At 42.8% G+C, this 27,851-nt stretch overlaps 1 protein-coding gene across 1 annotated transcript; it reads left to right on the forward strand.

Annotated features, from left to right (window-relative positions):
- The first annotated feature begins 2,453 nt into the window (after window positions 1-2,453).
- Window positions 2,454-23,325, forward strand: LOC147987421 (uncharacterized). The gene is made up of 3 exons (XM_087540336.1): window positions 2,454-2,716; window positions 22,003-22,359; window positions 23,295-23,325. The coding sequence occupies exons 1-3, from the start codon at window positions 2,454-2,456 to the stop codon at window positions 23,323-23,325; spliced, it is 651 nt and encodes a 216-aa protein (XP_087396462.1).
- The last annotated feature ends 4,526 nt before the right edge of the window (window positions 23,326-27,851 follow it).

The following is a 27,851-nucleotide window of genomic DNA, read 5'->3' on the forward strand; positions in this document are numbered from 1 at the left end:
GTTTAGCAAATTTTAAAAATGTACACAAATTCATAAAATATTTATGGATTTAAAAGTGTTCATGAAATATGAGAAAGGTTCATGAATTACAAAATAATCATGAATTTTAGAAAAATTCAATAATTTGGAAATTTAGATGAATTTGAAAAATGTTAATGAATTTGGAAAATATTCATTAATTTAAAAAAGGATTGAATACCAAAATAATCGCAGATTATAAAAATTCATGGAGTTAAATAAATACATGAAATCAAGAAAGTTCCCGAATTTAAAATGAAAAGGTCAAGGAGAAAAGAAAAAGGAAAGGTAAAAAATAAAATGATCAGTGGGTATAAATCAACTAGGTTCAACTACAAAGTGTAACCAACAATACACCCATGTACCAATCTAAGGTTAGATACAAAGATGTAGCACAAGAGAAGAAGTAGGGTTTATATATGAGACCGTGCGGGTGAAGATGTTGATGAAGATGATGATTCCCACGATGATGGGAGCGTTGGGGATGATGAACGGTTTGATCCCCCCTACGTACCCCCCAAAGGAAAGTTTCCTCGACTGAATTGCTCCGCCAAAGAGTAAACGTTCTCTGCCCAAGTTCCACCTCCTAGACAACGGAGGAAAGTCCATAAACTTTTCAGTGAATTTTTAGGGTAAATGTGATTTTATGGCCAAAGCACGTCGGGAGATGAGCCACCAGATGCCCACAAGGGCAGGAGCGCGACCAGGGGGTAGGTCACACAACTTTTCCTTGTGGCTAGCTGGTGGCCCCTTCTGATACTTCTTTGCTCCAATATTCTTCATCTATTCTAGAATAATTCTCCAAAAATCCATACTTCGTTTTGAGCTCCGGAGAATTGCTATCTCTTCTGTTGCTTTTTCCATCTAGAATTTCAGCTGCCGTTGATCCCCCTTTCTTGATATAGCTTACATTTTAAGAGAGAAAAGGCATTAGAATTGCACCATAATATGAAATATAACACTGAAATAGGATAAATTACAGTAAGAAATAATGATGCAAAATGGATGTATCACCCTCCCATTCCCAAGAACCCTGCTCCGCCTCCGCCGCCAGACGCGCATCTCTGTGTCGTCGGAGGGCAGGAGCACCAACGACTCACTCTTGGGGCTTCCCCTGTGGATGAGGAGGACGACGACGAGTCTTGCCCCGGTAGTGGCGAGCTCTATATCTGACCCAATGTCAAATGTTCGACCCTTAACCGCCCCGCCACCAGTTTTGCCCACTCATGGTATTACTCATCCTCTTCCCTTGTTGCTGCTGAATTCCGAATTCTGAATTCTGGCGGCCATGTCCTCGGGTCGCCAGGCTTCTGGTGAAGATCTTCATGTGGGTCCTCGACATGTCGGTGGTGGACCGGGTCTTGCTCTGCATCCTCAAGAAGGATAATCTTATCAACAAGGTGCACTTGTGATCTATTGCTCTCTCTTCTCTTCTTCTCAAGCTGATTAGAGACTCACATTGATCAGTAAAGTTATTTTGCAAAAGCGAATTCACTCTTCTGTGCCTTGTTTTTACCTTTTCTTGTTGCTGGTTGACCAAATCCAGTACTGGTTGATCTAGTTTGTGTGCAGTGAATAGCAGGTTGAGTTGAAAATTGACCAAATTTTATGAAATATAAGGAGTAATGCATAAATCTTGGTGAATTTGCTCCTGGATGTGTATTTTCAGCTAGTTTAGTTTGCATTTGACCAAACAAGAAACCAGATGAGCTAGTTTAGTTTTCGCAACTGATCATGGAGTACTACTGCTTGTACAAGTCACATCCACTCTAAGCTGGCATTAACACGGAGCAGAGAGCGAGCACATGCGACACGAGTGGCGGGGCGAAGCAGCTTTCTCTACCACCGCACTAGGATAAATGTTGTGCCGTTTGGTCGGCATGCGGTAGTGACCAGTCACGTCCGCTCTAGACCAACACCAATGCGGCGTAGAAAGCGAAGTGTCAGTTGAAGCAAAACGAGAGAGAGAGAGAGAGAGAGAGAGAGTTTTTTTTAATACACAATGTGCATATCATTTCACTGATAGGGGAAGGAGGAGGAGAGAGGGGGTCTGTGAGGGCCGACGGTGTTGGATTACATGGTAGAGGTCTCGACGCTCGCAAAACTTTCTGGCTTTGCTTCAGGTTTATGTGATATAGGACGTCTGGATCGCCTAGCGGAACGGAAGTTTGATGTATAGTGTTAGATGACCTAGACATTTGCAGACAGTTTGGAAACTTGATTTCAGTGTCATCTATATTACGGCTGCTATGTTTTATCTACGCTTTTCTGGATTAAAATTAAGGAAAAAAATTGCTCACTTATTCAACACGACAGCCGTCCCAGTGGAGCGTTTAGAACGGCACCCCTCAGCTGCCCGTTCCACACTTCTCATCTCCCTCCCCTGCCAATCTCACCGAGCTCGACCAAGGCCGTCCATCCACAAAGTAGCATCCATGGCGGCCTGCCCGCCGTGCGGCCTCTACCGCGACTGGATCCGGACCGTCGCAGTGACCGAAGCACAGATAAGATCCACTCTCTCCTCCCACTCTCAGTCCGGTCAAAGCGGATCCAGCTGCTCCGGCGACTACGGTGCTTCGGTTTCCTATAGCAACTCTGGCAGCTCCTCCCATTCGCCGTCCGCCGTCGCAACGGATTTCCGCGCCCACGGCCACGAGCTCGCCATGGTCGCTCGCCAAATGGTTAGGGACGGTTACACACACTGTATTATCCAAGCGTTCCATGTACTCGCATCTCCCGCACCAGCATTTGGATGCGGTGGCCCGGACCGTGCTATGGTCTATGGAGAATTGGTTCTTTGAGCTTGACGTGGACTGGGTTCTTCAAATCCACAACGAGCATGGCTTATGTCAGCAGCTTCAGCTCCAAGACAAGTCGTCGGCATGGCTCCGGCCAGCGCCATGGCTCAAATTGAGCGGTCACTATCAGAAAAACCTTATACACCGAAGCTTACTAGTAGCGCTTTTTAAAAGACACCGCTGCTACTAATTATCAGTAGCGCTTGACCGTAAAAAGCGCTGCTATTATATCTTTATTTTTATCTTTATCTTTAATCTTTAACTACTAATAAAGCATGTATCGCTTCTGCCCGCTCTGATCGGACCGGGAGCAGGAAGACAGCGGCGAGCACATAAAGGGCGCGGGCGGCACACTGCCCCGCCGAGAGGAGGAGCAGGAGGGGAGGCGCTGAGGCGGGGCCATAAGCGTCGGACGCGCTCGCTCGCCCACAATCAACGCGGACACAGCGGCCATCCATGGCGGCTCGGGTCGATGCAGGAGGACGATGGGAGGAGCTCGCGAGGGCCGGCACCGGGAATGGAGCAGAGGCGGGTGGATCTAGCGATTCCGCAGGGGCTGCGGCGACGAGCGGCTCCGTGGGCGGCGACCTGCGGGGTTCAACCGACGGCTGCCATGAAGGTTGGACGGCCGCTCTCTGTAGAGAAGGAATAGAAGGAGAGGAAGAAGGAATAGAAGGAGAGAAAGAAGGCAGGTCACTTCAAAGAGCATTCATCTCCTGCCCCCTCTCTCCTCTGGCATGGCATGATGTGCGCGGCTGGATGTGTGATGTGCGTCCATGTTCATGTGTGAGGATTAGGATGTTCATGTGTGAGGATTAGGATAGTTCTCTTGATCTTTTTTCAGAAAAATTAATAGTTCTCTTGATTTGTTTTGGTCTGGATTAGTGCAGAAGTGACTGCTATTTGTTTTGTGTTGCAGGATCTTCATGACAGCAGGGACCAATTACACCCTTGCTTTTGTTTCTGTCCTGTGAACCAATCTAAGATGGCATCTGAGAAGCACTTGGCTGGTACAGAGAAATTTTATGTAGTCTTCAAATAAAACATCCTAATCTTCTATGATGTGCTTTTTCGAGCAGGAAGGGGAGGTGATGTGCGCCAGGTACGTGGTCGAGGAAGTGAACACCAGTTTCAGCTATGTAGTGTTCTGTGGTGAATGAGAATGTTTCATAGTTTATTATCAATGTCGGAGATATCGCTTATCGGGAACTTATCGGTCAACCTGCGATAAGGGGTAAATCGGTCAGTTTATCGGCATGTCGACCGATTTATCGACATATCGGTTGATTTATCGGCCGATTTATCTCATCGGTCAGACCACGATAAGCGATAAATCGGCCAATTTATCGGAATATCGGAAGATATCTTGAACAGTGTTTATTATTAATCTTAATTTTGGTTTTACGTTTCTGCTTCACAGATATCGTTGAGTAACTTTTCGTAAAGGTGTCATGGCACCCGGGTGTCTAGGCACCCCCTTATCCTGTGCGTCCACTGTTTCAAAGATTCGTGCTGAGGTGCAGAGAGCAGCAGACCACTTGCATTGTGATTTTAATTAAGCATGGGATTTTCAGACTAAAACAGGGCTGGTCCTAGGCTGTAGCACACAGAGTAGGTCTGGCTGCATGTCACGGACAGCACCGCTGTTGCCCTGGCACGGAGGTCAGGCCATGCAATTGTCTATCTTTTTTTGTGCATGCGGTGTACTGGTGAAAGGACAAGACATGGGCAGAGCATGCAGTGTATCTCATGTAGATTATAGAGAGAATTTCTTATTTGGCCCTTTCTTAAATTTTGGTTCCTTATTTGGCCCAAAATAAAATTTCCTTCTCTATTTGACACCTAAAGTAATTTTCATTCCCTATATGACACTTTTGTGCATTTTAGACACTAAAGGTGTTAAGCGTAAGGTGAAAAGACCGTTTTGCCCCTAGTGTATTGTGTGACTATCCTGACTGTAGTAAAAAGAAGAAGGAAATCAGTTTATCCATGTTTTAGGGATGTATGCTCCAATATTTTGGTTAGTTCATCATTCGTGAGTGCGGCTGCAGAGTGGATATGTTCCACGACGCTGAGGCGGGCTCAGCCTCGGGCGTCCACCCGGACATGGCGCGTCTACATGAGTCGCGGACGGCGTTGGTATCGCCTGCGGTTCGTGGCAGTCGCGATAAAGATGCGCCTGCGGTAGTCGGACATAGCCAGATACAACGCTGGGTGGCGGGACGGTGGAGCCATGATGCAGCGGCGGGGCCGGCCAGAGCGCCCGGCGGAGAGACCGACCAGCGCAGCCAGCGGTGCTGCTAGCCTGGTGTTGCATGCACGCTCCCTCAGGTAAGGGCTTTGGCTTGCTAAGGTTGGCCGAACGTGTGCATGTGGCTTGCTCGCAAGGCTGGTGACGTGCTTGCTTGTTCGTGCGTATGGCCGGCGTGTGACTTCCTGGGGCGCCGGCGGCTGCACAAACGGGGGTAGTGACTAATGTTGATCCCCTTCTCTCTTGCGTGCTGCAATCTGGAAATCGGAAGAGATGTCGTCGTGACTTTCCTCGCCGTGCCCAGCAACTGTTTGTGTAAATGCCTGAGTGCTGGCTTTGTTGGGTGCTATGTGCATGCGTGCATGCCCTGTCCTTCCTTTGCATGCCTGAGTGCGTACCCTGCCTTGGTTTGTAGCGTTGATGTGTAGCAACCTCTTCTTTGTATTGATGATGATCAGGGTACAAAAATATTACAGGGACAACATGGTCTTTTCACCTCACACTTAACACCGTTAGTGTCTAAATTGGACGAAAGTGTCGTATAAGGAACAAAAGTTACTTTTGTTGTCAAATAGGGAAGAAATTTTTACTTGGGCCAAATAAGGAACCAAACTTTAAGAAAGGGTCAAATAAGGAATTCTCTCTAGATTATATCCTGCATCGTGTCCCTTAGTACGGTCAAATCAACGCGGGACCCTACTGCTTTCACATCAGCTTCAGTTTATATATCAAGTTTCTAACCCCTCTGGTACTTTTTACTCTGCATATAAGAATTGTCTGAAGTCAAACTTCGTAAAGTTTAACCATATTTATATGAAAAAATATCAATATCTATCATGTTAAATTATACAATATGAAATTTTAAGTCATAGCGCATCTGCTGGTATTGATTTCACGTTGTGAATATTAATGTTTTTTTTCTATAAAGTTGATCAAATTTTATGAGGCTTGACTTTAAATAAATCATATATACAAACTAAAAAGGACCGGAGAGAGTACCTTCTCTCCTTCCTTCGTCGTGTTTAGATCACACCAGCCTGCGTTCTCCGAAAAGAAAGATTCCAGCCAGATGAATAGTGCGGGTCAAGAACAGTAAAGACACATGTCAACTCCTAACAACTATTCATCTTTTTCCGTAGGTGGAATCAGGCTAGGCCGAACAGCGCTAGACTAGGCCCTGGATCGTTTGAAATCTGTCAATACTCTCGCGCTTAGTGAAGCACTAGGCCTGCTAATGAATTCTGATGCTACAGTGCATGGTACAAATCTCTAAGCACCAGATTCTGGATGGATGGTAGGGATAAGAGGGTGCCTAGGCACCCGGGTTCTAAAAAACCACTCTCGTAATTTTTTTCCAAACTATGTACTATACATGTGGATTTTTTTTTGCGGGGATACTGTATGTCCACTTCTGAGTACAAATTCTAAATTCGTATATGAAACCTTAATTCAACTCCTACCATACAAAACTAATTTTGTGGTTCAATTGTTTAAGAGCTCAAATAGGATGTGTACTGGAACCTCAAGGAAAATGAAAAGAAGAGCAGGAGCAGGAGCTGGAGACGCAGCCGCACAAGGTCGAACCGGCCACATAGATCCTTTTATTCTGCAACTATGACAACTGTGGCAAGACCTTTGTTGATGTGGCTGCCTTGAGGAAGCATGCTCATGTACATGGTGAGAGGGGATGTATTTTTTTCAGTAGCCCGGCTATTGGAAGGTACCTCTAGCTAATATGAATGAATGCTTGCATTACCAATGCATACACCAACGTTGTTGAAGTTTCATGTTTACTAGCATTGACAGACTTTTTCAGTAATTCCAGGCTTTTTATAAAGGACCTTTCTCTGTTTGGCATAGATTAATGATTTTGGTACATCCATCCATCCAATCCAGGTGAGTGTTAATTGATTAATCCTGCACAACCATTAATTCAGTTAATTTAGTACTCCATTCAATTGATCCTGAGAGTTTTAAGAACCCATAGGCATCAAAGTCTTGATCTTTTTTCCTGTCCATGTGTAGATGCCGCTGATGAACAAATAGTGATCCAGTTTGGTCGGATTAGATATAAGTTTGGGCCCTGTTTGGTTTCTCGTTTTCCATCTGAATACGCTTGTAAAATATACAGGTCTCCGCCGGTCGTTTTGGTTTCCAGCTGAAAAAAGCTCTAGACCGGTAAGTTACACCCGGAAGTTAAATACACTTGTATCGAATTACAACCATACCAAGCGCGGCCTTGGTCTCCGCTCTAGCTCCTGCTGTTGCTTGGATTTTCCTTTTCCCCTCTCATCCAACCGCAGGTACCATTTGACCCATTTTCTTTTCGTGGTTGATTGCTGCTAATTGATTTCATCATATGACCAATGTTTCTTGGTTAGGGGCCTGTTATTTTTTTCATCTTGACGATGTCGTGGTCGCCCAGCCGATCAAATCCTCGCGCACACACAACAGCTCAACTCCACGGTCTGCACGCAGCAGCTCGACACCACGGTACGTATGCCACCGCCGCCTCTTGAGCAGCTCTATGGGCGATTTATGTTATGTATCTCTATATGATAATCCCTCCATAGCCATGTAGAAAAAGGCTTCGATTTGATTTTGGTTCAGTTTAGTTCAACGTGGTGATGCTCACCCTAATAAGGTGGTGTGTTGTTATACTGTATTGAATAAATGATGGGCACTGAATTTTATATGGATTCAGCAGAGGAGAAGAATCTCACCTACTTGCCAGCTTCCTACTTGAAATAGTGAAGACACTCATTTTCAGAGCAGTTGCACTCACATGTGTCCTGAATCATTTAATTTCGTTGTTTCGTGAATAAATGTTGGTTGGTGCTCTTTCTTTTTTACCATGGTAACTTTGAAAACTTCAGAATGCCTAAACTTGGTTGCACACTCACTCGCTCAGCAATGAGCAGTGAAGTCACCAGCTTTGCCATTGGCTGAAGAACAACAAGGTCTTCCTTGCATGATTATTAGTTTCTTAAATATTTGTACGACATCAGAGTACTTTTTAGTTGCAGATTTGGCAATACCTAGGACCTTATGTTCCTCCAATTTGGGGGCGGTTTAAAACACAGCTGTTCGAAACATGAACGAAGGACGTGATTGGCCTGGTAAGTTTATGTGAGAAACAATTTAAAAAATTGCATGGAAGATGTTTTAAGAGCTCATTATAATTATATATTTTCTTTGAATATTTTCCTTTGAAGTTTTGACATTCTATTCTTATTATCTCCAGCTGACCAAAATGCTATCCAGTACATGTGTAGAGAACTTGAAAACTACTGATTGCTCATGTGTAAACCCCAAGTCATCATGGGATGTGACGATGTGTGACAGAAGATTGATGAACCAATCCTATAGAATGTAGCTTACTTTTATATATTTGTCACGAAAAAAATATGCTTTGTCCTTTTCTGATCTTATTTTGTTGACATGCTATTTTCAATTTTTTGGGCCTAGCTTAAAAAACATAACTATGGTGATCTTGAGCACGTGATGCGTAGTTTTTACTGCCGAGAGATCGTTTGCTCCGTAATGGGCCAATACTTGAATAATTGACTCATCTACAATCTTTTTTGTAATGGTATCGTCATATCTACAACAATAATTTGTACATTTTCATATTATTATGCATCATGATATTTAACCAACATTTTCTAAAAAAACAGCATAGAAAAACCCTTTTCGCTTATGAATATTAACACATAACTGTGTATATAAACAATCCACTTCAATGCACCACTACTCTCCCATCTGGTGATAGTGTGATGCTGATTGATGCAACGTCGAGGGACATGGATGTGGATTCATCAACTTTTTTCAACTGTGGACACCAAAAATTGTATCATCTTTGACGATGGTGGTGAACATGGAAAGTGGCAACATGAATGAATCACTAACAACATGTGGTGATTTTTTTTTTCCTTCTGGTGCAACACACGACATATTAAATTGTTGCATACAAAGGTTAAAGGAGACCTTCTTTTGAAAACCACAGTACAAACGTAGACTCACAAATATAAAAATTCAACATAGTATAAGTCTGTTTGCATTCAAATGTTTTGAAATTTCCAAAAAGAAATAGATTAGTTATTAAACTCTCTTATAGTATAGAACATGCCAACATCTATATGTCCCACTAAAAGTAAATACACCACTCATCTCCACCCGATAGAATATCTTAACTCTATTCTCCATGGTCCGGACACCAACAATCATTTTTTAGTTACTGCCACTGAGTGTCAGTTTTTTAAAAGATAATGAGTGTTTATAATTGTTCTTGGTTTCAAAAAAATATTCATATTCACAAAATCAGTAAAAAAACTGTATGTGTTCATAAAATGTTCGGTTCAAAACATGTTCCAATTCTAATTAAAAAGTAAAAAATGTTCAGTTTCTTAAAAAGTAAAGAAATATTCATGTTTTCCGGAAAAGCAAAAGATAAAACCAATTGACAGTCTATTTCATGCACCACTACTCTTCCAACAGACGAAGGTAGTTAGGCTGGTTTCCACACTTCATGCTCCCAACAACAATAAGAGTGTAACCTTACTTCCAATGTTTGTTTTTTGGAATTGGATATAAGAAATGAACACTGGTACAATTTTTTTTTGCCCGGTGCAACACATGGGCATTTGTACTAGTACACTTACCAGTAGCGCAGTAGTTATAAAACACGCTACTACTATAATTGCCAGACCGTTGTCGGCAGGCCAGGCATACTAGTAGCGCTCGTATACAGAAAGCGCTACTGCTATTGTATGTGCACCTTCCGACCAGTATACATACCTCTTCCGACTAGCGCTACTATTACAGACACCTTATCCACACTGCGGCACGCGCGCGTCCTCACTCTCCCCCTCACACTCTCACTCGCCTCCACCGCGCGTCATCGCTCTTGTCGCCCCCAAGGTACCTGCCGCCGTCCCCCGTGCCGGCCCTCCTTCCCCGCCGGCCACCCTTTGTCACGCCGGCCTCCTCTCCCGCCGGCCGCCCTCCCGCATCGGCCCTCCTCCCCCGCCGCCCCCCCCCCCTGCACGGGCCGTCCTCCACCGAGAGGTACTCCTCCTCCCTCCTTTCTCCTCCTGAAGGAAATATGCCCCAGAGGAAATAATAAAGTTGTTATTTATATTTTCTTATATCATGATAAATGTTTATTATTCATGCTAGAATTGTATTAACCGGAAACTTAGTACATGTGTGTATACATAGACAAATAGAGAGTCCCTAGTGTGCCTCTACTTGACTAGCTCGTTAATCAAAGATGGTTAAGTTTCCTAGCCATAGACATCTGCTGTCATTTGATGAATGGGATCACATCATTAGAGAATTATGTGATGGACAAGACCCATCCGTTAGCTTAGCACTATGATCATTTAGTTTATTGCTATTGCTTTCTTCATGACTTATACATGTTCCTATGACTATGAGATTATGCAACTCCCGAATACCGGAGGAACACTTAGTGTGCTATCAAACGTCACAACCTAACTGGGTGATTATAAAGATGCTCTACAGGTGTCTCCGATGGTGTTTATTGAGTTGGAATAGATCGAGATTAGGATTTGTCACTCCGATTGTCAGAGAGGTATCTTTGGGCCCTCTGGGTAATGCACATCACTATAAGCCTTGCAAGCAGTGTAACTAATAAGTTAGTTACGGAATGATGCATTACAAAACGAGTAAAGAGACTTTCCGGTAACGAGATTGAACTAGGTATGATGATACCGATGATCGAATCTCGGGCAAGTAACATACCAATGACAAAGGGAACAACGTATGTTCTTATGCGGTTTGACCGATACAGATCTTCGTAGAATATGTAGGAACCAATATGAGAATCCAGGTTCCGCTATTAGTTATTGACCGGAGTGTCACGGTCATGTCTACATAGTTCTCGAACCCGTAGGGTCCGCACGCTTAAGTTCGATGATGATATGTATTATGAGTTATGTGATTTGATGTACCTAAGGTTGTTCAGAGTCCCGGATGTGATCACGGACATGACGGGGATTCTCGAAATGGTTGACACATAAAGATTGATATATTGGACCATGTTATTCGGACACCGGAAGTGTTCTGGATAGTATCAGATAAAACCGGAGTGCCGGAGGGTTACTAGAACCCTCCCCCCGAGAAGTTACTGGGCCACCATGGGCCTTAGAGGAGAGAGGGCCGGCCAGGAGGTGGCGCCCCCCCCCCCGCCCAGTCCGAATTGGACAAGGGGTGGGGGCGGCGCCCCCTCCTTCCTTCTCTCCCCTTCCTCCTTCCTTCCCCTCCTTGTTGGACTAGGAAAGGGAGGGAATCCTACTCCTACCCTTGGGCGCGCCCCTTGGGGCCGGCCGCCCCCCCTCCTTTATATACGGGGGAGGGGCACCCCATAGACACACAAGTTGATCTCTTAGCCGTGTGCGGTGCCCCCCTCCACAGTTTACCACCTCGGTCATATTGTCGTAGTGCTTAGGCGAAGCCCTGCGTCGGTAACTTCATCATCACCGTCACCACGCCGTCGTGTTGGTGAAACTCTCCCTTGGCCTCAGCTGGATCTAGAATTCGACGGACGTCACCGAGCTGAACGTGTGCATATCACGGAGGTGACGTGCGTTCGGTACTTGATCGGTTGGATCGCGAAGACGTTCGACTACATCAACCGCGTTACTAAACGCTTCCACTTTCTGTCTACGAGGGTATGTGGACACACTCTCCCTTCTCGTTGCTATGCTTCTCCTAGACAGATCTTGCGTGATCGTAGGAATTTTTTTGAAATACTACGTTCCCCAACAGTGGCATCAGAGCCATGTCTATGCGTAGATGTTATATGCACGAGTAGAACACAAAGAGTTGTGGGCGATAATATTCATGCTGCTTACCAGCATGTCATACTTTGATTCAGCAGTATTGTTGGATGAAGCAGCCCAGACCGACATTACATGACCGCGTTCATGAGACTGGTTCTACCACCGTGCTTCGCACACAGCTGGCTAGTGGGTGGCTATTTCTCCAACTTTAGTTGAATCGAGTATGACTACGCCCTGTCCTTGTTGAAGGTTGAAACAACACACTTGATGAAAAATCATTGTGGTTTTGATGCATAGGTAAGAATGGTTCTTGCTAAGCTCGTAGCAGCCACGTAAAACTTGCAACAACAAAGTAGAGGACGTCTAACTTGTTTTTGCAGGGCATGTTGTGATGTGATATGGTCAAGACATGATGATATATAAATTGTTGTATGAGATGATCATGTTTTGTAACAGTTATTGGCAACTAGCAGGAGCCATATGGTTGTCACTTTATTGTATGAAATGCAATCGCCATGTAATTGCTTTACTTTATCACTAAGCGGTAGCGATAGTCGTAGAAGCAATATTTGGCGAGACGACAACGATGCTACGATGGAGATCAAGGTGTCAAGCCGGTGACGATGGTGATCATGACGGTGCTTTGGAGATGGAGATCAAAGGCACAAGACGATGTTGGCCATATCATATCACTTATATTGATTGCATGTGATGTTTATCCTTTATGCATCTTATTTTTCTTAGTACGGCGGTAGCATTATAAGATGATCTCTCACTAAATTTCAAGGTATAAGTGTTCTCCCTGAGTATGCACCGTTGCTAAAGTTCATTGTGCCGAGACACCATGTGATGATCGGGTGTGATAAGCTCTACGTTCACATACAACGGGTGAAAGCCATTTTTGCACACGCGGAATACTCGGGTTAAACTTGACAAGCCTAGCATATGCAGATATGGCCTCGGAACACTGAGACCGAAAGGTCGAGCGTGAATCATATAGTAGATATGATCAACATAGTGATGTGCACAATTGAAAACTACTCCATCTCACGTGATGATCGGACATGGTTTAGTTGATATGGATCACGTGATCACTTAGATGATTATAGGGATGTCTATCTAAGTGGGAGTTCTTAAGTAATATGATTATTTGAACTTTAATTTATCATGAACTTAGGCCTGATAGTATTTGCGTATTTATGTTGTAGATTAATAGCTTGCGATGTAGCTTCCAGTTTATTTTTGATATGTTCCTAGAGAAAATCAGTTGAAAGACGATAGTAGCAATGATGCGGACTTGTTCCGTGATCTGAGGATTATACTCATTGATGCACAAAAGAATTATGTCCTTGATGCACCGCTAAGTGACAGACCTATTGCAGGAGCAGATGCACACGTTATGAACGTTTGACAAAGCTCGGTATGATGACTACTTAATAGTTTAGTGCACCATGCTTTACGGCTTACAACCGGGATTCCAACAAACTTTTGAAAGCCACGGAGCATATAAGATGTTCTAAGAGTTGAAATTGGTATTTCATATGCATGCCCGTGTCGAGAGGTATGAGACCTCTGACAGTACTTTTTCCTACAAGATGGAGGAGAATAGCTCAACCAGTGAGCATGTGCTCAGATTGTCTGGGTACTGCAATTCCTTGAATCAAGTGGGAGTTAATCTTCCAGATAAGATAATAATTTACAAAGTTCTCTAGTCACTATCACCAAGTTACTAGAACTTAGTGATGAACTATAAAATGCAAGGGATGACGGAAGTAATTCCCAATCTTTTCGCGATGTTGAAATCGGCGAAGGTAGAAATCAAGAAATAACATCAAGTGTTGATGGTTAACAAGACCACTAGTTTCAAGAAAAGGGTAAAGGGAAAGAAAGAGGAACTTTAAATAAGAATAGCAAGCAAGTTGCTGCTCCCATGAAGAAGCCCAAAGCCAGACCCATGCCTGGGACTGAGTGCTTCTACTACAAAGAAAATGGTCACTGGAAGTGGAACTGCCTTAGATACTTGGCGGATAAGAAGGATGGAAAAGTGAACAAAAGTGTATTTGATATACATGTTATTGATGTGTACTTTACTAGTGTTTATAGCAACCCCTCAGTATTTGATACTGGTTTAGTTGCTAAGAGTAGTAACTAAAACATGAGTTGCAGAATGAACACAGACTAGTTATGGTCGAAGTGACGATGTGTGTTGGAAATGATTCCAAGGTTGATAAGATCACCATCGCACACTCCCTCTACCTTCGAGATTAGTGTTGGATCAAAATAAATGTTATTTGGTACTTGCGTTGAGCATGAATATGATTGGATCATGTTTATTGCAATACGGTTATTCATTTAAGTCAAAGAATAATTATTGTTCTGTTTACATGAATAAAACATTCTATGGTCATACACTTAATATAAATGGTTTATTGAATCTCGATCGTAATGATACACATATTCACAATATTGATGCCAAAAGATGCAAAGTTGATAATGATAGTTCAAGATATTTGTGGCACTGCCGTTTAGGTCATATTGATGTAAAGCGCATGAAGAAACTCCATGCTGATGGGCTTTTGGAAACACTTAATTATGAATCACTTGATGCTTCCGAACCATGGCTCATGGGCAATATGACTAATACTCCATTCTCCAGAACAATGGAGCAAGCAACTAACTTATTGGAAATAATACATACTGATGTATGCGGTCCAATGAGTGTTGAGACTCACGGCGGGTATCGTTATTTTCTGACCTTCACAAATGATTTGAGCAGATATGGGTACACTTCTTAATGAAACATAAGTCTAAAACATTTGAAAAGTTCAAAGAATTTCAGAGTGAAGTGAAAAATCATTGTAACAAGAAAATAAACTTTCTACGATCTGATCGTGGAGGTGAATATTGGAGTTATGAGTTTGGTCTTCATTTGAAACAATGTGGAACAGTTTCGCAGCTCACGCCACCTGGAACACCACAACATCATGGTGTGTCCGAACGTCGTAACTATACTTTATTAGATATGGTGCGATCTATGATGTCTCTTACCGATTTACCACTATTGTTTTGGGATTATGCATTAGAGACAACTGCATTCACGCTAAACAGGGCAACATCTAAATCCGTTGAGACGACACCATATGAACTGTGGTTTAGCAAGAAACCTAAAGTTGTCGTTACTTAAAGTTTGGGGTTGTGATGCTTATGTGAAAAAGTTTCGACCTGATAAGCTCGAACCCAAATCAGAGAAATGCGTCTTCATAGGATACCCAAAGGAAACTGTTGGGTACACTTTCTATCATAGATCTGAAGGCAAGATATTCGTTGCTAAAAATGGATCCTTTCTAGAGAAGAAGTTTCTCTCGAAAGAAGTGAGTGGGAGGAATGTAGAACTTGATGAGGTAATTGTACCTTTTCCCGAACTGAAAAGTAGTTCATCATAGAAATCAGTTCCAGCGATTCCTACACAATTAGTAAGGAAGCTAATAATGATGATCATGAAACTTAAGATCAAGTTACTACCGAACCTCGTAGATCAACCAGAGTATGGTCCGCACCAGAGTGGTACATTAATCCTTTCTGGAAGTCATGTTACTAGACCATGACAAACCTACAAACTATGAGGAAGCAATGACGAGCCTAGATTCCGCGAAATGGCTTGAGGCCATGAAATCTGAGATGGGATCCATGTATGAGAACAAAGTAATATAGATACGTTGGAGACGTATCAGTGCCGTGCGTTCGGTACTTGATCGGTTGGATCGCAAAGACGTTCGACTACATTAACCGCATTACTAAACGCTTCCGCTTTCGGTCTACGAGGGTACATGGACACACTCTCCCCGCTGGTTGCTATGCTTCTCCTAGATAGATCTTGCGTGATTGTAGGAATTTTTTTGAAATACTACGTTCCCCAACACCTCCTCCCTAGTTTATTTTGAACCCTAGCCAATTGAAAAATGTAGGTCAAATCTTAGAATAATGTAGTAGGTTATGATCTTAGGTGTTTAATCTTAGAATAATGTACTATATATGATCCCTAGCTAGTTATGATTGAACCATGTTCAAAATGTAGGTTTTTAATTAGGTGTAGTTAAAATAATTTAGGTATTTTAGGTGTTTAATTTTAGAATAATATAGTATGAACCTGAGTTATGATAGAACCATGTTCAACATGTAGGTTTTTAATTAGGTGTAGTTAATAGAATTTAGGTGTTTTAGGTGTATTTAACATAATTTTAGGTTGATTCGTTTTGAAGTGGACATGTCATATTTTTAAGATGTCACATTTGTTGTTATTTTTTTAATTAAAGCAATTATTCCCGCATCGACGTCGGCGATGCCTATCCCGCATCCTCGTCGTCGACTCGACGGTGGAGGCCTGCTTGATCAGAGGGGCCATGTCCGGGACTGGGCTGCGTCGGGCTGGTACTGAGAGGTGCTACCTTTCGGGGGGCGCAGCTTGGTGACGAGCCAGCCCGTCGTTGACCCGAACTTTCTTTGGTGGCGGTCGCGTGGGCCACTGACGGTGCGGAGGCTTTCGTCCCCCACGGAGGTGGTACGTCACCGTGTCAGCGAGGAGGACGAGCACGTCCATCGCTACATGGTTGCGTTGGAGGGCAAGTTCGACAATACCTGGCAGGTTCTTCAAGGATCTCACTGGAGCTATGATCCTGTGATGGTTCCTTCTCTTTGGGTGTCCACCGCCCGCGCCGATACACGTCATTCGCTAGGGTTGTAGCTGTATTAGTGATAATATTTGACGATGTATGGATTCAAGAGATGATTTAGTTTTGCTTATTGAATGCATCCTAATTTGAATACTAATTTATTTTATGATTTAGTTTTGCTTATTGAATGCTCAAATTGGAGAACTACTCCTATTTTGAATGCTCAAATTAGAGAGCACTATGCAAGGCGTATGCATTTGATTAGTTGATATTTTATAGGGTTTTTGTTTATATTTTGTTTTCTGTAGAAAACGAGGAGCCCCTCCATCATCCCCGCCGTTGTCCCCGTCATCGACCCCCTCCGACCTCGAGGTGAGACCAGCCAAATCTCCATGTCAATATGAGTCCTATAAGATATTTTGAAATGTTTTTGTTCATATTTTCGACCATTGAAATGCAATGATGTAGGATCGAAAGTATGTCTAAAGGGGGGTGATTAGACTACTTGACCTAATAAAAATCTAGCCTTTTCCCAATTTTAAGTCTTGGCAGATTTTAACAACTTAGCACAAGTCAAGTAATCTACCTACACATGCAATTCTAAGAGTATAGCAGCGGAAAGTAAACAATTGCACATGAAGGTAAAGGGAGGAGTTTGAGGGAGCAAACACAATGTAGACACGGAGATTTTTGGCGTGGTTCCGATAGGTGGTGCTATCGTACATCCACGTTGATGGAGATTTCAATCCACAAAGGGTAACGGTTGCGCGAGTCCACGGAGGGCTCCACCCATGAAGGGTCCACGAAGAAGCAACCTTGTCTATCCCACCATGGCCATCGCCCACGAAGGACTTGCCTCACTAGGGTAGATCTTCACGAAGTAGGCGATCTCCTTGCCCGTACAAACCCCTTGGTTCAACTCCATAATCTTGACGGAGGCTCCCAAGTAACACCTAACCAATCTAGGAGACACCACTCTCCAAAGGGTAATAGACGGTGTGTTGATGATGAACTCCTTGCTCTTGTGCTTCAAATGATAATCTACCCAACACTCAACTCTCTCTCATAGAATTGGATTTGGTGGAAAGATGATTTGAGTGGAAAGCAACTGGGGGTGGAATATCTTGACCTCAAAACAAGTGTAGGTGGTTCTCTCTCAGAAAATATATGATGGAAGTGTAGGCATGTTCTGATGGCTCTCTCCACGAATGAAGAGTGGGTGGAGGGGTATATATAGCCTACACACAAAATCTAACCGTTACACACAATTATCCAAACTCGGTGGGACCGAATCAGAAAACTAGGTCAGACCGATTCAGTTTAAAATGTGAACGTTAGGATTTTCGGTGGGACCGACATGTCAACTCGGTGGGACCGATTTCATTAGGGTTAGGGCATAACGTAATATCGGTGAGACTGATTACACAAACTCGGTGGGACCGATTTTGGTAATAAGCAAACAGAGAGTTGGTCAGGCAAACTCGGTGGGACCGATTCGCTCATTTTGGTTGGACCGAAATGTTACAAAGGGGAAACAGAGAGTTTGCATTGCAAACTCGGTGGGACCGATCGCTCATCTCGGTTAGACCGAAACGTTACGAAGAAAAACAGAGAGTTTGCAATCCCATCTCGGTGAGACCGAGATCCCTATCGGTGAGACCGAAGTGACTAGGGTTTGTGGCAATGGCTATGTCAATAGAACTCGGTGGCATCGGATAGAAAGTTTTGGTAGGGCCGAGTTTGACTTTTGGTTTGGGACATATGTGGATATGAGAAAGTGGTTGAGGGTTTTGGAGCATATCACTAAGCACTTTGAGCAAGCAAGTCGCGCAACACCTCACCCCCTTTAATAGTATTGGCTTTTCCTATGGACTCAATGTGATCTTGGATCACTAAAATAGAAAATGTAGAGTCTTGAGCTTGAGCCAACATGTCTCCTTAGCATTTTGAGGGGTCCACATTTCTAATCCATGCCATGCCAATCATTGAGCTTTCCTGAGATATTTATCTTGAGATAGCATTAGCTCAATGAGCTATATGTTGTTAGTCATTACCAAAACCACCCAGGGATAGTTGCACTTTCAAATGACCATCAAGTTTGAATGCTCATATGATGTAGATATAAACATGTATATCTTGTGTTGCTCAAATAGGATAAGTGCTTGCCCAAGTGGTTGGCCATGTTTGCAGGTAACACATCCGAGTGGCCTATGTTTTGCCAGAGTGTTGATTAATTTCCGTTCTGGCAAATTTCAGGCGCTCGATATGTCCTTTTTTAGCAAAGGTCATGTCGGATTTTTTCGTGAATTTTGGCATGACTTGTGCTAGAATATGTAGGAAATATCGAGTGGCCTGGATTTTCTAGAAAGATAATTAAACGACATTTCAGGCTGACTTTAAGTCTGTCGAGGCTCCATACATGACAGTCAACGAATGTGTGAGGGAGAAATACTGCACCATATATGAGAGAAGAAGAATCCCGACTATTGTCATGGGGTCGTTTTTCTTTCTTCTCCTTGTGCTAGACCTTTGTTATGCACTAGAGAAGGAGGAATAACGACCATCACCGACGGTCGAAAAATCAGTGAGGGAGTGTATCCACCATAAATGAGAGAGGACGAAGAATCCCGACTGTTGTTGTGGGGGTTGTTTCTCCTTCTCCTTGTGCTAGACCTTTGTTATGCACTAGGGGAAGGAGGATTAACGACCATCACCGACTGTCGCAAATGTTAGAGAGGAATCAGTGAGGGAGAGCCTCCATCATATATGAGAGGACGAAGAATCCCGACTGTTGTCATGGGGGTCGCTTCTCCTTCGTTCCCGCATGCTACGCATTTTGGTGTAGTGCACTCGGGGACGAAGGGAGGAGCGACCATCACCAACGGTCGAATGTATACACCACGTGAGCTGAGGGTTTTCAAGAAAAGACTTGACAGACCGATAGTCAACCCATGATGAATAATAATGATATAATTTAGTTTTTGTAGTACATATATTTAATTGTACAAGTTTAATCTTTGAATTATGAACCTAGGAAATGTCGTCGTCGGACGTCGAAAGTCCCCCGGCGGAGTGCGACTGGTGCGGCGACGACCGGGCTCTGTGCGACAGGCCTCACCTGGTAGAAGGTTAACGCTTCAGCATTAAGCCCCAGGAGACCTTCAATGTTGAAACGGTACGCAACGACGACAAGTGTTTTTTACGTAATTAAGCACGACTACTGCTACTTCAATGTGTAATTTTTTATTTTACAATTCGACTAGCTTATCCCATGCCATGCAAGACCCTATGTCTTGGAGATGATGGATTTTGAAGATCATGAAAGTATGGAAATAAAAATAATTCACCTAAGGACCCATCATGGTATGGATTTTGATGTAAATCTATACAATTCTGAAAGTGTATCCCATTTTGGTTGCCCGAATTGGGAAGCACTTTGCAAGACCTGATTTTCATGAGGGCATGTTTGTCACCATTGATCTTGGTGATCCTGACATCGCTGAAGACAATATGGACATTTGGGTCCTTGTTGATACGCTTCCAATTCTACCGCTATGTGAGTTTCTCAAACACAGTTATTAAGTAATTTATATTGTTTATTGCAAAATAATTGACAACTTATTTTCATTGATAGCTTATTTTCATTTTTTAAAGAATGTGCGAAAGATGATAGACAGAACCTACTACACCGATGGCTCAGAATTAACTTATCAGGAGAAAAATCATCTGATCTCATTTATTACCGATCTTGAGAATTACAATATCTATTATCAAAGTCCTACACATTATGGTCAATACATGCCACTGGTGCACGTGTTGAACTACGGTAACATCTATGAAGATGTCATGGTAAGATTGTTTTACTATTACAACATCCGTGCATATTTTGCATAAATTCTTCTAAAACTTAACTACATTGCTAACTACGAAGTTATTACAATGTTTTTCAACACAAAATTCCGAAGGATTGTGTGCCTCATCTGATGTTTCCGGAAGGCCGCCTTGATGTTATGAGCTTACGGCCGGGTCATCCTACGCATCACTGTTGTTCATACCGGATTTCTAAAACCGATAAAGACATGACAATCAAAGATTGGAAAAAATGTATGGTCAATCGTAGGGAGCTACTTGGAATCAACATTGTGCGAAGCGCAAGCATTGGAGACAGGATAATAAAGAGTCAGAGGCTAACTTGTTTTATACTCTTTTACCTTAGAGATGGTATTTAGGTCCTAACTAATATTCATGATCATGTGCTAAGAACAATTAAGTAGGGTTGGTTAGATGACTATGATGATGATGAGTATGACTTGTTATTATGATAACGAGTAGAAGTTGTATGGTGATGATGATCGAGTAGGACTTGTTATTATGATATCAACGATGAGTTATTTATTATTATGATCGATGATGTGTGACGCTAAGTTGTTATATGAGCATGATAAGTTATTATATATATCAGTGGGTGAAATGAACATGGATTAGATTCAAATTTGAATTAGTAGTACTTTCGATGTGCACCACATGTTGCCTTCACTTGAATCTAATCCACATTCATCTCACCCACTGTTATATAATAACTAATCATGGTCATAAAATCATATGATGTAAGTACTGTATATAAAACCTACGACAACAGTAAGTTGCATTTTCAAAAATATATGAAAACTTAGCAGCCGCGTTTTAAAAAAAACGCTATTGCTACTTACTATTATCAGTACCGCTTTCCCCTACAAAGCGTTACTACAACTAGGTATAGCAGTAGCGCTTGCTTTCCTGCACTACTGCTACCAGTTAGCTGTAGTGCTTGTACAAGCGCTACTACTAGCTATAAAACAAACAATACTAGTAGCATTTTCCCTAGTAGTGGGTGGATTCGAGCTCTGACCGTAACTGCCTTCAGTATCCAAGCTATGGTCATCACCGCTCACCAGATGCTGGCCGTCGCACGGTTTGTCAAAGCGAGCACTGTCAAGATGCTCGTTTTCGTCGACGTTATCGCCCCTGTTCTTAGGGTGCAGAATTTACAGGCCGTACTAAACATGTATACTTGTGTCCAAGGTTTTGGTTACCAGTCGAAATTTCAAGATTTCCCATGGTTATCACGTATTTCCGTGCCCCTCGGTAAATCGTCATACCGAGCAAAAAATACCTTTTTTTTGAAATTTTTGAATTTAAACACTCGATTTACAGTAAGGTATGTAGGGTCTAATTAATGCAATGAAAGTTGGTTATGGCATGTTGGTAGCAACCTAGTTCCTGTTTTGAGAGGTCTCTGGTTTGAATATTCGTTCATTTTCTTATTTGAATTCAAAATTCAACTATAAAATTCGCTCGAAATATTCTCGGTATTTGTCGGTATTTCTCGGTAACCGTGGTAACCACATTTATCAGTCCCCCTCGGTAAAATTACCTCATTCGGTAACCAAAACCTTGCTTGTGTCTCCAATGCATCGTAATCCGGTCGTGATCTCTCCGGAAGCCCAAAGCATATTCAGTGAGATAGGCGGCTCGCTGGAGAGACAAGGAGACATGCTATATGAGGTCCTATCAAGCTTGGTGGAGGAGGTGAGGGCACCCATGGAGGAGGACGACACATGGGCTATTGAGATTCTTCGAGGAGGAGGCGGGGTTCACAGAAACAGTCGGTTGATGGTAGATTACATCACATCCATGAGGGAAGCATGTGCGTCGATGCACAACTGTGCACCGAGCAACAACACCGTAAACCTTCGTGACCCGGTAGATGACACAATGGAGTATCTGGAGGATCTGCTTCAGAGAAAATCAGAGCTATGCTCGGATCCGAGCCTGAGGTACATGTTCCTGCTCAACAATTCCCATTTCGTAGCACAGGTTTCTAAGCCATCAGTATCGCTTTATCTTGAGCAATGGTCTGAACTTAAACTTGCACCTGAATGTAAGAAGTTCATGGATAGCTACCTTGATGTTTCTTGGGGACATGTCCTATCCTGCATACCCAAATCGAGATTTCCTGGACCAATCCACTGTTGGATCAACACCTCTTCACTAGCCAAATTCGAGTCGGCATTTCAAAAAACTTACCGGGCTCAGAAGTTCTGAAAGGTTCCGGACCCTCGGCTCAGAGATGTGCTGCGGAGAGCTATCGCCGAGAGAGTCATTTCAGGTTACGGAGACTACCTGCGAGAGCATCCAGAGCTAGAGAAACACATTGGCCGCGAAAGCAGCAGTCCTGAGGTTTTCAAGAAGATGTTGGGAGAGCTATTTCAAGGATGAAACTTCCTAGAGGCATCAAACAGAGTCACCCGACAGATAAGAGACCGGCGTCATGTTTCATCATTGTATTTGGAACTACTCTCTCCGTTCCATAATATAAGAGCGTTTTTTATACTAGTGTATTTCTTTCCTTTTTATGTGAAGTTGTATACTGAATTCTGTTGGTTGCTTAAGCATTGGATAGTACATCAACTGGTCACATTATCTGTGTGATTTGTTTTTATGTCCTGATTGTATGACGGACACATCAACTGGTCACATTATCTGTGTGATTTGTTTTTATGTCCTGATTGTATGACGGACACTTTTGCATTCTGCTTCCATGTCAATTTCGTTCATAGACTTCCTCAAATAGAAAACACTCATAGAGAACTGACACGCTTAGTTTTCAGTTTACACAACATTCTATATGCACTTATTTTCATCTAGTTCAGTAAAACATGATATGTAGCAGTTAAATAGAGTCCATTTTGACAGAACAATGGATGGACAGATATACAAGGAGTTTCAACGTACTTCCGTGATCAAGAGGTGATGGAAATCATTTGTGTTTTCAGCAAATTGCACTTTGGCATAACCAGCTCTTCTCCACCAGCCGAAGGTCTGTCTCATCAGGTGAAGCACCAATATAAACGCTGATCAACAATCAATCAGTAAAGAAAACAGATACGGAACTATACCAAAATTCAGAGACCTTACAAGCATGTGAGACGAGAGCCTCACCGAAATACGTGCCCTAGCGATCGTTTCGAGCATGAAGAACCCGACATAGTCGCAGTCAAGGTACAGAGCATCAGGAGATGCTTTAATCTTTGTGCTAATATGCTATGCAGGCCCAATAGTGAATGCGAGTAACCAAACGTGGGAGCAACTAGTTAACGAGCGCTCCTTCGGGAGCCTCGCAACGATCAGCGCCACTTGGTGCGCTCTGAGCCATTCGTCACGTGTCGCGCTCTGGACGCTTCCTTCGGATTTTGTTTTTTTTTTATTTTTCAGCACGCGTTTTCGGCTTTTTAAAGAGTTTTTTTCTGGGTTTTTTCGACGTTTTGGTTTTCTCCCGGTCTTTCTTAGCTTTTCGATCAAAAAAAATTTCGAATTTTTTTTTTCGCGAAAAAACACATTTTCTTTTTTTTTCTTTCGTGAAAGTCACGGTTTTTCTTCCGCGAGAGGCACGGTTGTGCTTTAGCGAGAGTCACGGTCGTGCCTCTCAGAAACGAAAAAAAACGCGTTTTCTTTTTTTTTCTTTCGTGAGAGTCACGGTTGTGCTTTCACGAGAGTCACGACCGTGCCTCTCTGAAAAGGAAAAACAAAACACGTTTTCTGTTTTTTTTTATTCGTGAGAGTCACGCGTTCGAGATTTGAACGCACAGTTTAAGAGATAAAACATTTTGAATAAACAGATCTACGAAAAAAAGGAAAACTCCCATGTTGCGACAAGTGGCGCGCTGCATGTGCGCCACTTGTGGCGACCTGGAAAAGTGGAGTGTTCTTTGCAACGAGTACTCCTTAATTAGTGATTTCGACCAAACATGCCTTTTTCTTCCCGCGCGGGTCTGAGGCTAATGCGACCAACCAAACGTTTCCTAGCTGAATACGTGTTAATGTGGGACCCGTTTGTAAGTGTGTGAGACTTTGGCCAGATTTAGTATTTAAATGGAAGTATTGGTCAATGCCCAGTATGTACACATGGCCCTGAAGATGCCAGACACCTGTTATTTGGCTGTGAGCGGGCAGTGAAGATATGACACTTACTTGGTCCATCAAGTGACATCTCTGAAGCAATGCAAGAGGACAGATCAGGCACTGTGGTTCTTGAGCATTTACTCAGACTGCCAGATGATCCAATACCAAAATTAACCAGTGTCCGATGCAAGGAAGGTATTGCTGTCACATGTTGGTACCTATGGTGGCTGAGAAGGTAACGAACACACCGTGACCAGCACACTCCGGTTACTAGAAGCGTGCTGGCTGTTGGTGCTATATGTCTGAATTTCCAAAGAACGCAGGCTTCTAAAAAAAAGCAGCTGATCGTTCATGTGTTAAGTGGAGCAAACCACTGATGGTCTAGTAAAGGTCAGTATAGATGCGTGTTTTCATGCAGAGGAGGGTAGAGGAGCGATAGTGGTTGTCAGCAAAGATTCTCATCGGGTGTCTCTTGAAGCTACATGCAATACACTAGCCCAAACTCTTGATGCGCATACTGCTGAAGCGTTGGCAATGTATCATGGTCTGCTACTAGCCAATAATTTGGATTTTCACAGAAGCCAGACAGAGACAGACTTGCTCGGGACAAGGTAGATTATGAAGTGAGGCCTCGGCAATCTTTGCAAATTGCTTCATCATGGCTGGTCTGATTGGTGATGTTCAGTCTATACATTGTTTCCGCGAAGCGAATGGAGTAGCCCATCTTGGCTAAATTTGCCTGCGATAATTCGATAATTCAACCGAGAGCCCGGGCTCAGATGAGCCCGCTGGACAATACCGCGATTTAAAAAGAAAACAAAAGGTTCAAAAAATTCCAAAAAAAAATTTGTGGTGCAAGGTGCTTCTGTGTGTAAACTCCGTGCAAAATTTTGTGAAATTGGAGATTTGAGGAGCTCGTGGCAAAAAAGACAAAATCAGACGTGAACAATGCGATTTTCAAAAGTTTCTCAGACATCCGAAATTTGTCTTTTTTGTCACGTGCTCCTTGAATGTCGAAACTTCACAAAATTGTGCACAGAGTTCCCGCACAGGAGCATCTTGCACCATAAAAAAATTTGAATTTTTTTGAACTTTCTCCCTTTCAAATCGCGATATTGTTCATGCCCACTCTCTCGATAATTCTTCTTCTTGTAATTGGTTTGATGAGAACAGATTACAAACTAAAACCCTCGCAAAGTGGCAAGGGTGGACTTGTGCTCATTGTGTCGAGGGAGGCTGTACCGAATTCTCCCTTATCTGAGTACACTAGTAGAAAAATGGTCTATTGTCCCGGTTCGTAATGACCTTTGTCCTGGTTTAGGAACCGGGACTAAAAGGTCGTTACTAATGCCCTAGGCCTTTAGTCCCGGTTCTTACGACAGATGGGCTTCCACGTGGCCGCTGCAGCCACCCAGGCAGGAGGGCCTTTGATCCCGGTTTATGACACCAACCAGGACCAAAAGGCATCCACACGTCAGCATTTTCAGGGGCTGGGATTTTTGTTTTTTTTAAAGGGGGGAGGGTTTAGGGGGTAATTGAGGGTATGTAAGCTAGTTAATAGAGAGAAATGTCCTCGGTTATTTCCGTGCTTGGTTTACCAACGCTACTGCTATGCCTAAACATGGCTTAGATTAAAGTGAAGGCAATATGTGGTGCATGTCGAAAGCAATATTAATCCTAACTTGATCAAATTTGGATTAGTACTACTTTCGACATGCACCACATGCTTGTTGCCTTCACTTCATTCCAATCCATGTTCATTTCACCCACGGATATATAATAACTCTTCATGCCCGCATCATGCATCATCATAATAATAAATTCTACTAATCATCATCATACAACTTCTACTCGTTATTAATAACAAGTCATACGATCATCATCTTCATAGTCATAGAACCAACCCTACTTAATTGTTCTAGGCACATGATCATCAGTATTAGGTAGGAACTAACCACCCTCTTTAAGGTAATATAGCATAAAAAATATAGACCCTGACTCTCCATTATGAAGAATGGAGATCATCCTGTCTCCAATTCTTGCGCTTCACTTCCTTTTGCTTCCAAGAACCTCCTTACGACTGTCCATACATTTTTTTCCATTCTTTGATTTTCATGTCGCCACTTCTTTTAGAAATCCGGTATGGACAGTTGAGATTCGTAGGATGACCTGGAAGTATGTTCGAAACATCAAGGCGACCACTCTGATACATCAGATGAGGCACACGATCCTCTGGGATTATTTGTTATAAAACATAGTAATAACTTCATAGTTAGCAATGATGTACTAGTTTTAGAAGTATGCAAAAGATGCATGGATGTCATAATAGTAAAAATCTTATCAGGGTATCTCCATAGTAGTTACCGTAGTTCAACATGTGCACTAGTGACACGTATTGACCATAATGTGGAGGAGTTTTACAATAGATATTGTAATTCTCAAGATTAGTACAAAATCCGACCAGATGAGTTTTTTCCTTATAAGTTAACTCAGAGCCATCGGTGTAGTAGGTTCTGTCTACCATGTTCCGCACATTGTTTGAACAATCAAAATAAGCTGTCAATGGAAATAAGTTGTCAACTATTTTGAAATGAACAATATAAATTAGGTAATAACTATGTTTGAGAAACTCACATAGCGGTAAAACTGGAGGCGTATCAACAAGGACCCAAATATCCATATTGTCTTGCTCGATGTCAGGATCACCAAGATCCATGGTGACAAGCATACCCTCATCAAAATCATACATCTTGTAAAATGCTTCCCAATTTTTGCAACCAAAATGGGTTATGCTCTCAGAATTATACAGATTTACTTCAAAATCCATATCATGATGGGTCCTTAGGTGAATTTTCTTTGTTTCCATGCTTTCATGGTCTTCGAAACCCATCCTCTCCAAGACGTAGTGTCTTGCATGTCATGGGATAAGCTAGTCGAATTGTAAAAGATGAAAATTACACGTTGAAATAGTTGAAGTCGTGCTTAATTACGAAAAATAACACTTGTCGTCATTGCGTACCGTTTCAACATCGAAGGTCTCCTCCAGCTTAATGCTGAAGCGCCGACCTTCGTCCATGTGAGGCCTATCGCACAGACCTCGGTCGTCGTGGCACCAGTCGCACTCCCCCGGTAGACTTTCGTCGTCCGAGTACGACATTTCCTATGTTCATAATTCAAATATTAAACGTCTACAATTAAATATATGTACTAAAAAACCTAAGTTTGATCATTATTATTCATCACGGGTTGACTATCGGTCTGTCGAGTCTTTTCTTGAAAACTCTCATCTCACGTGGTGTATACATTCGACCCTTGGTGATGGCCGCTCCTCCTTTCATCCCCGAGTGCATTACACCAAAATGTCTAG

The sequence above is a fragment of the Triticum urartu genome, chromosome 2A (genome assembly GCF_056163025.1).
Source record: "Triticum urartu cultivar PI428250 chromosome 2A, HENAU_Tu73, whole genome shotgun sequence".
NCBI classification, from domain to species: Eukaryota; Viridiplantae; Streptophyta; class Magnoliopsida; order Poales; family Poaceae; genus Triticum; species Triticum urartu.

Bases quoted from the DNA above. Each gene is read 5' to 3' on its own strand.
- LOC147987421 (XM_087540336.1), top strand. From the start codon at position 2,454: ATGGCGGCCTGCCCGCCGTGCGGCCTCTACCGCGACTGGATCCGGACC. The intron at 2,717-22,002 runs ACACTGTATTAT...AATGCATCGTAA, and splicing joins ATGGTTAGGGACGGTTACAC to TCCGGTCGTGATCTCTCCGG. The intron at 22,360-23,294 runs GTACATGTTCCT...ATGGATGGACAG, and splicing joins TGCTCGGATCCGAGCCTGAG to ATATACAAGGAGTTTCAACG.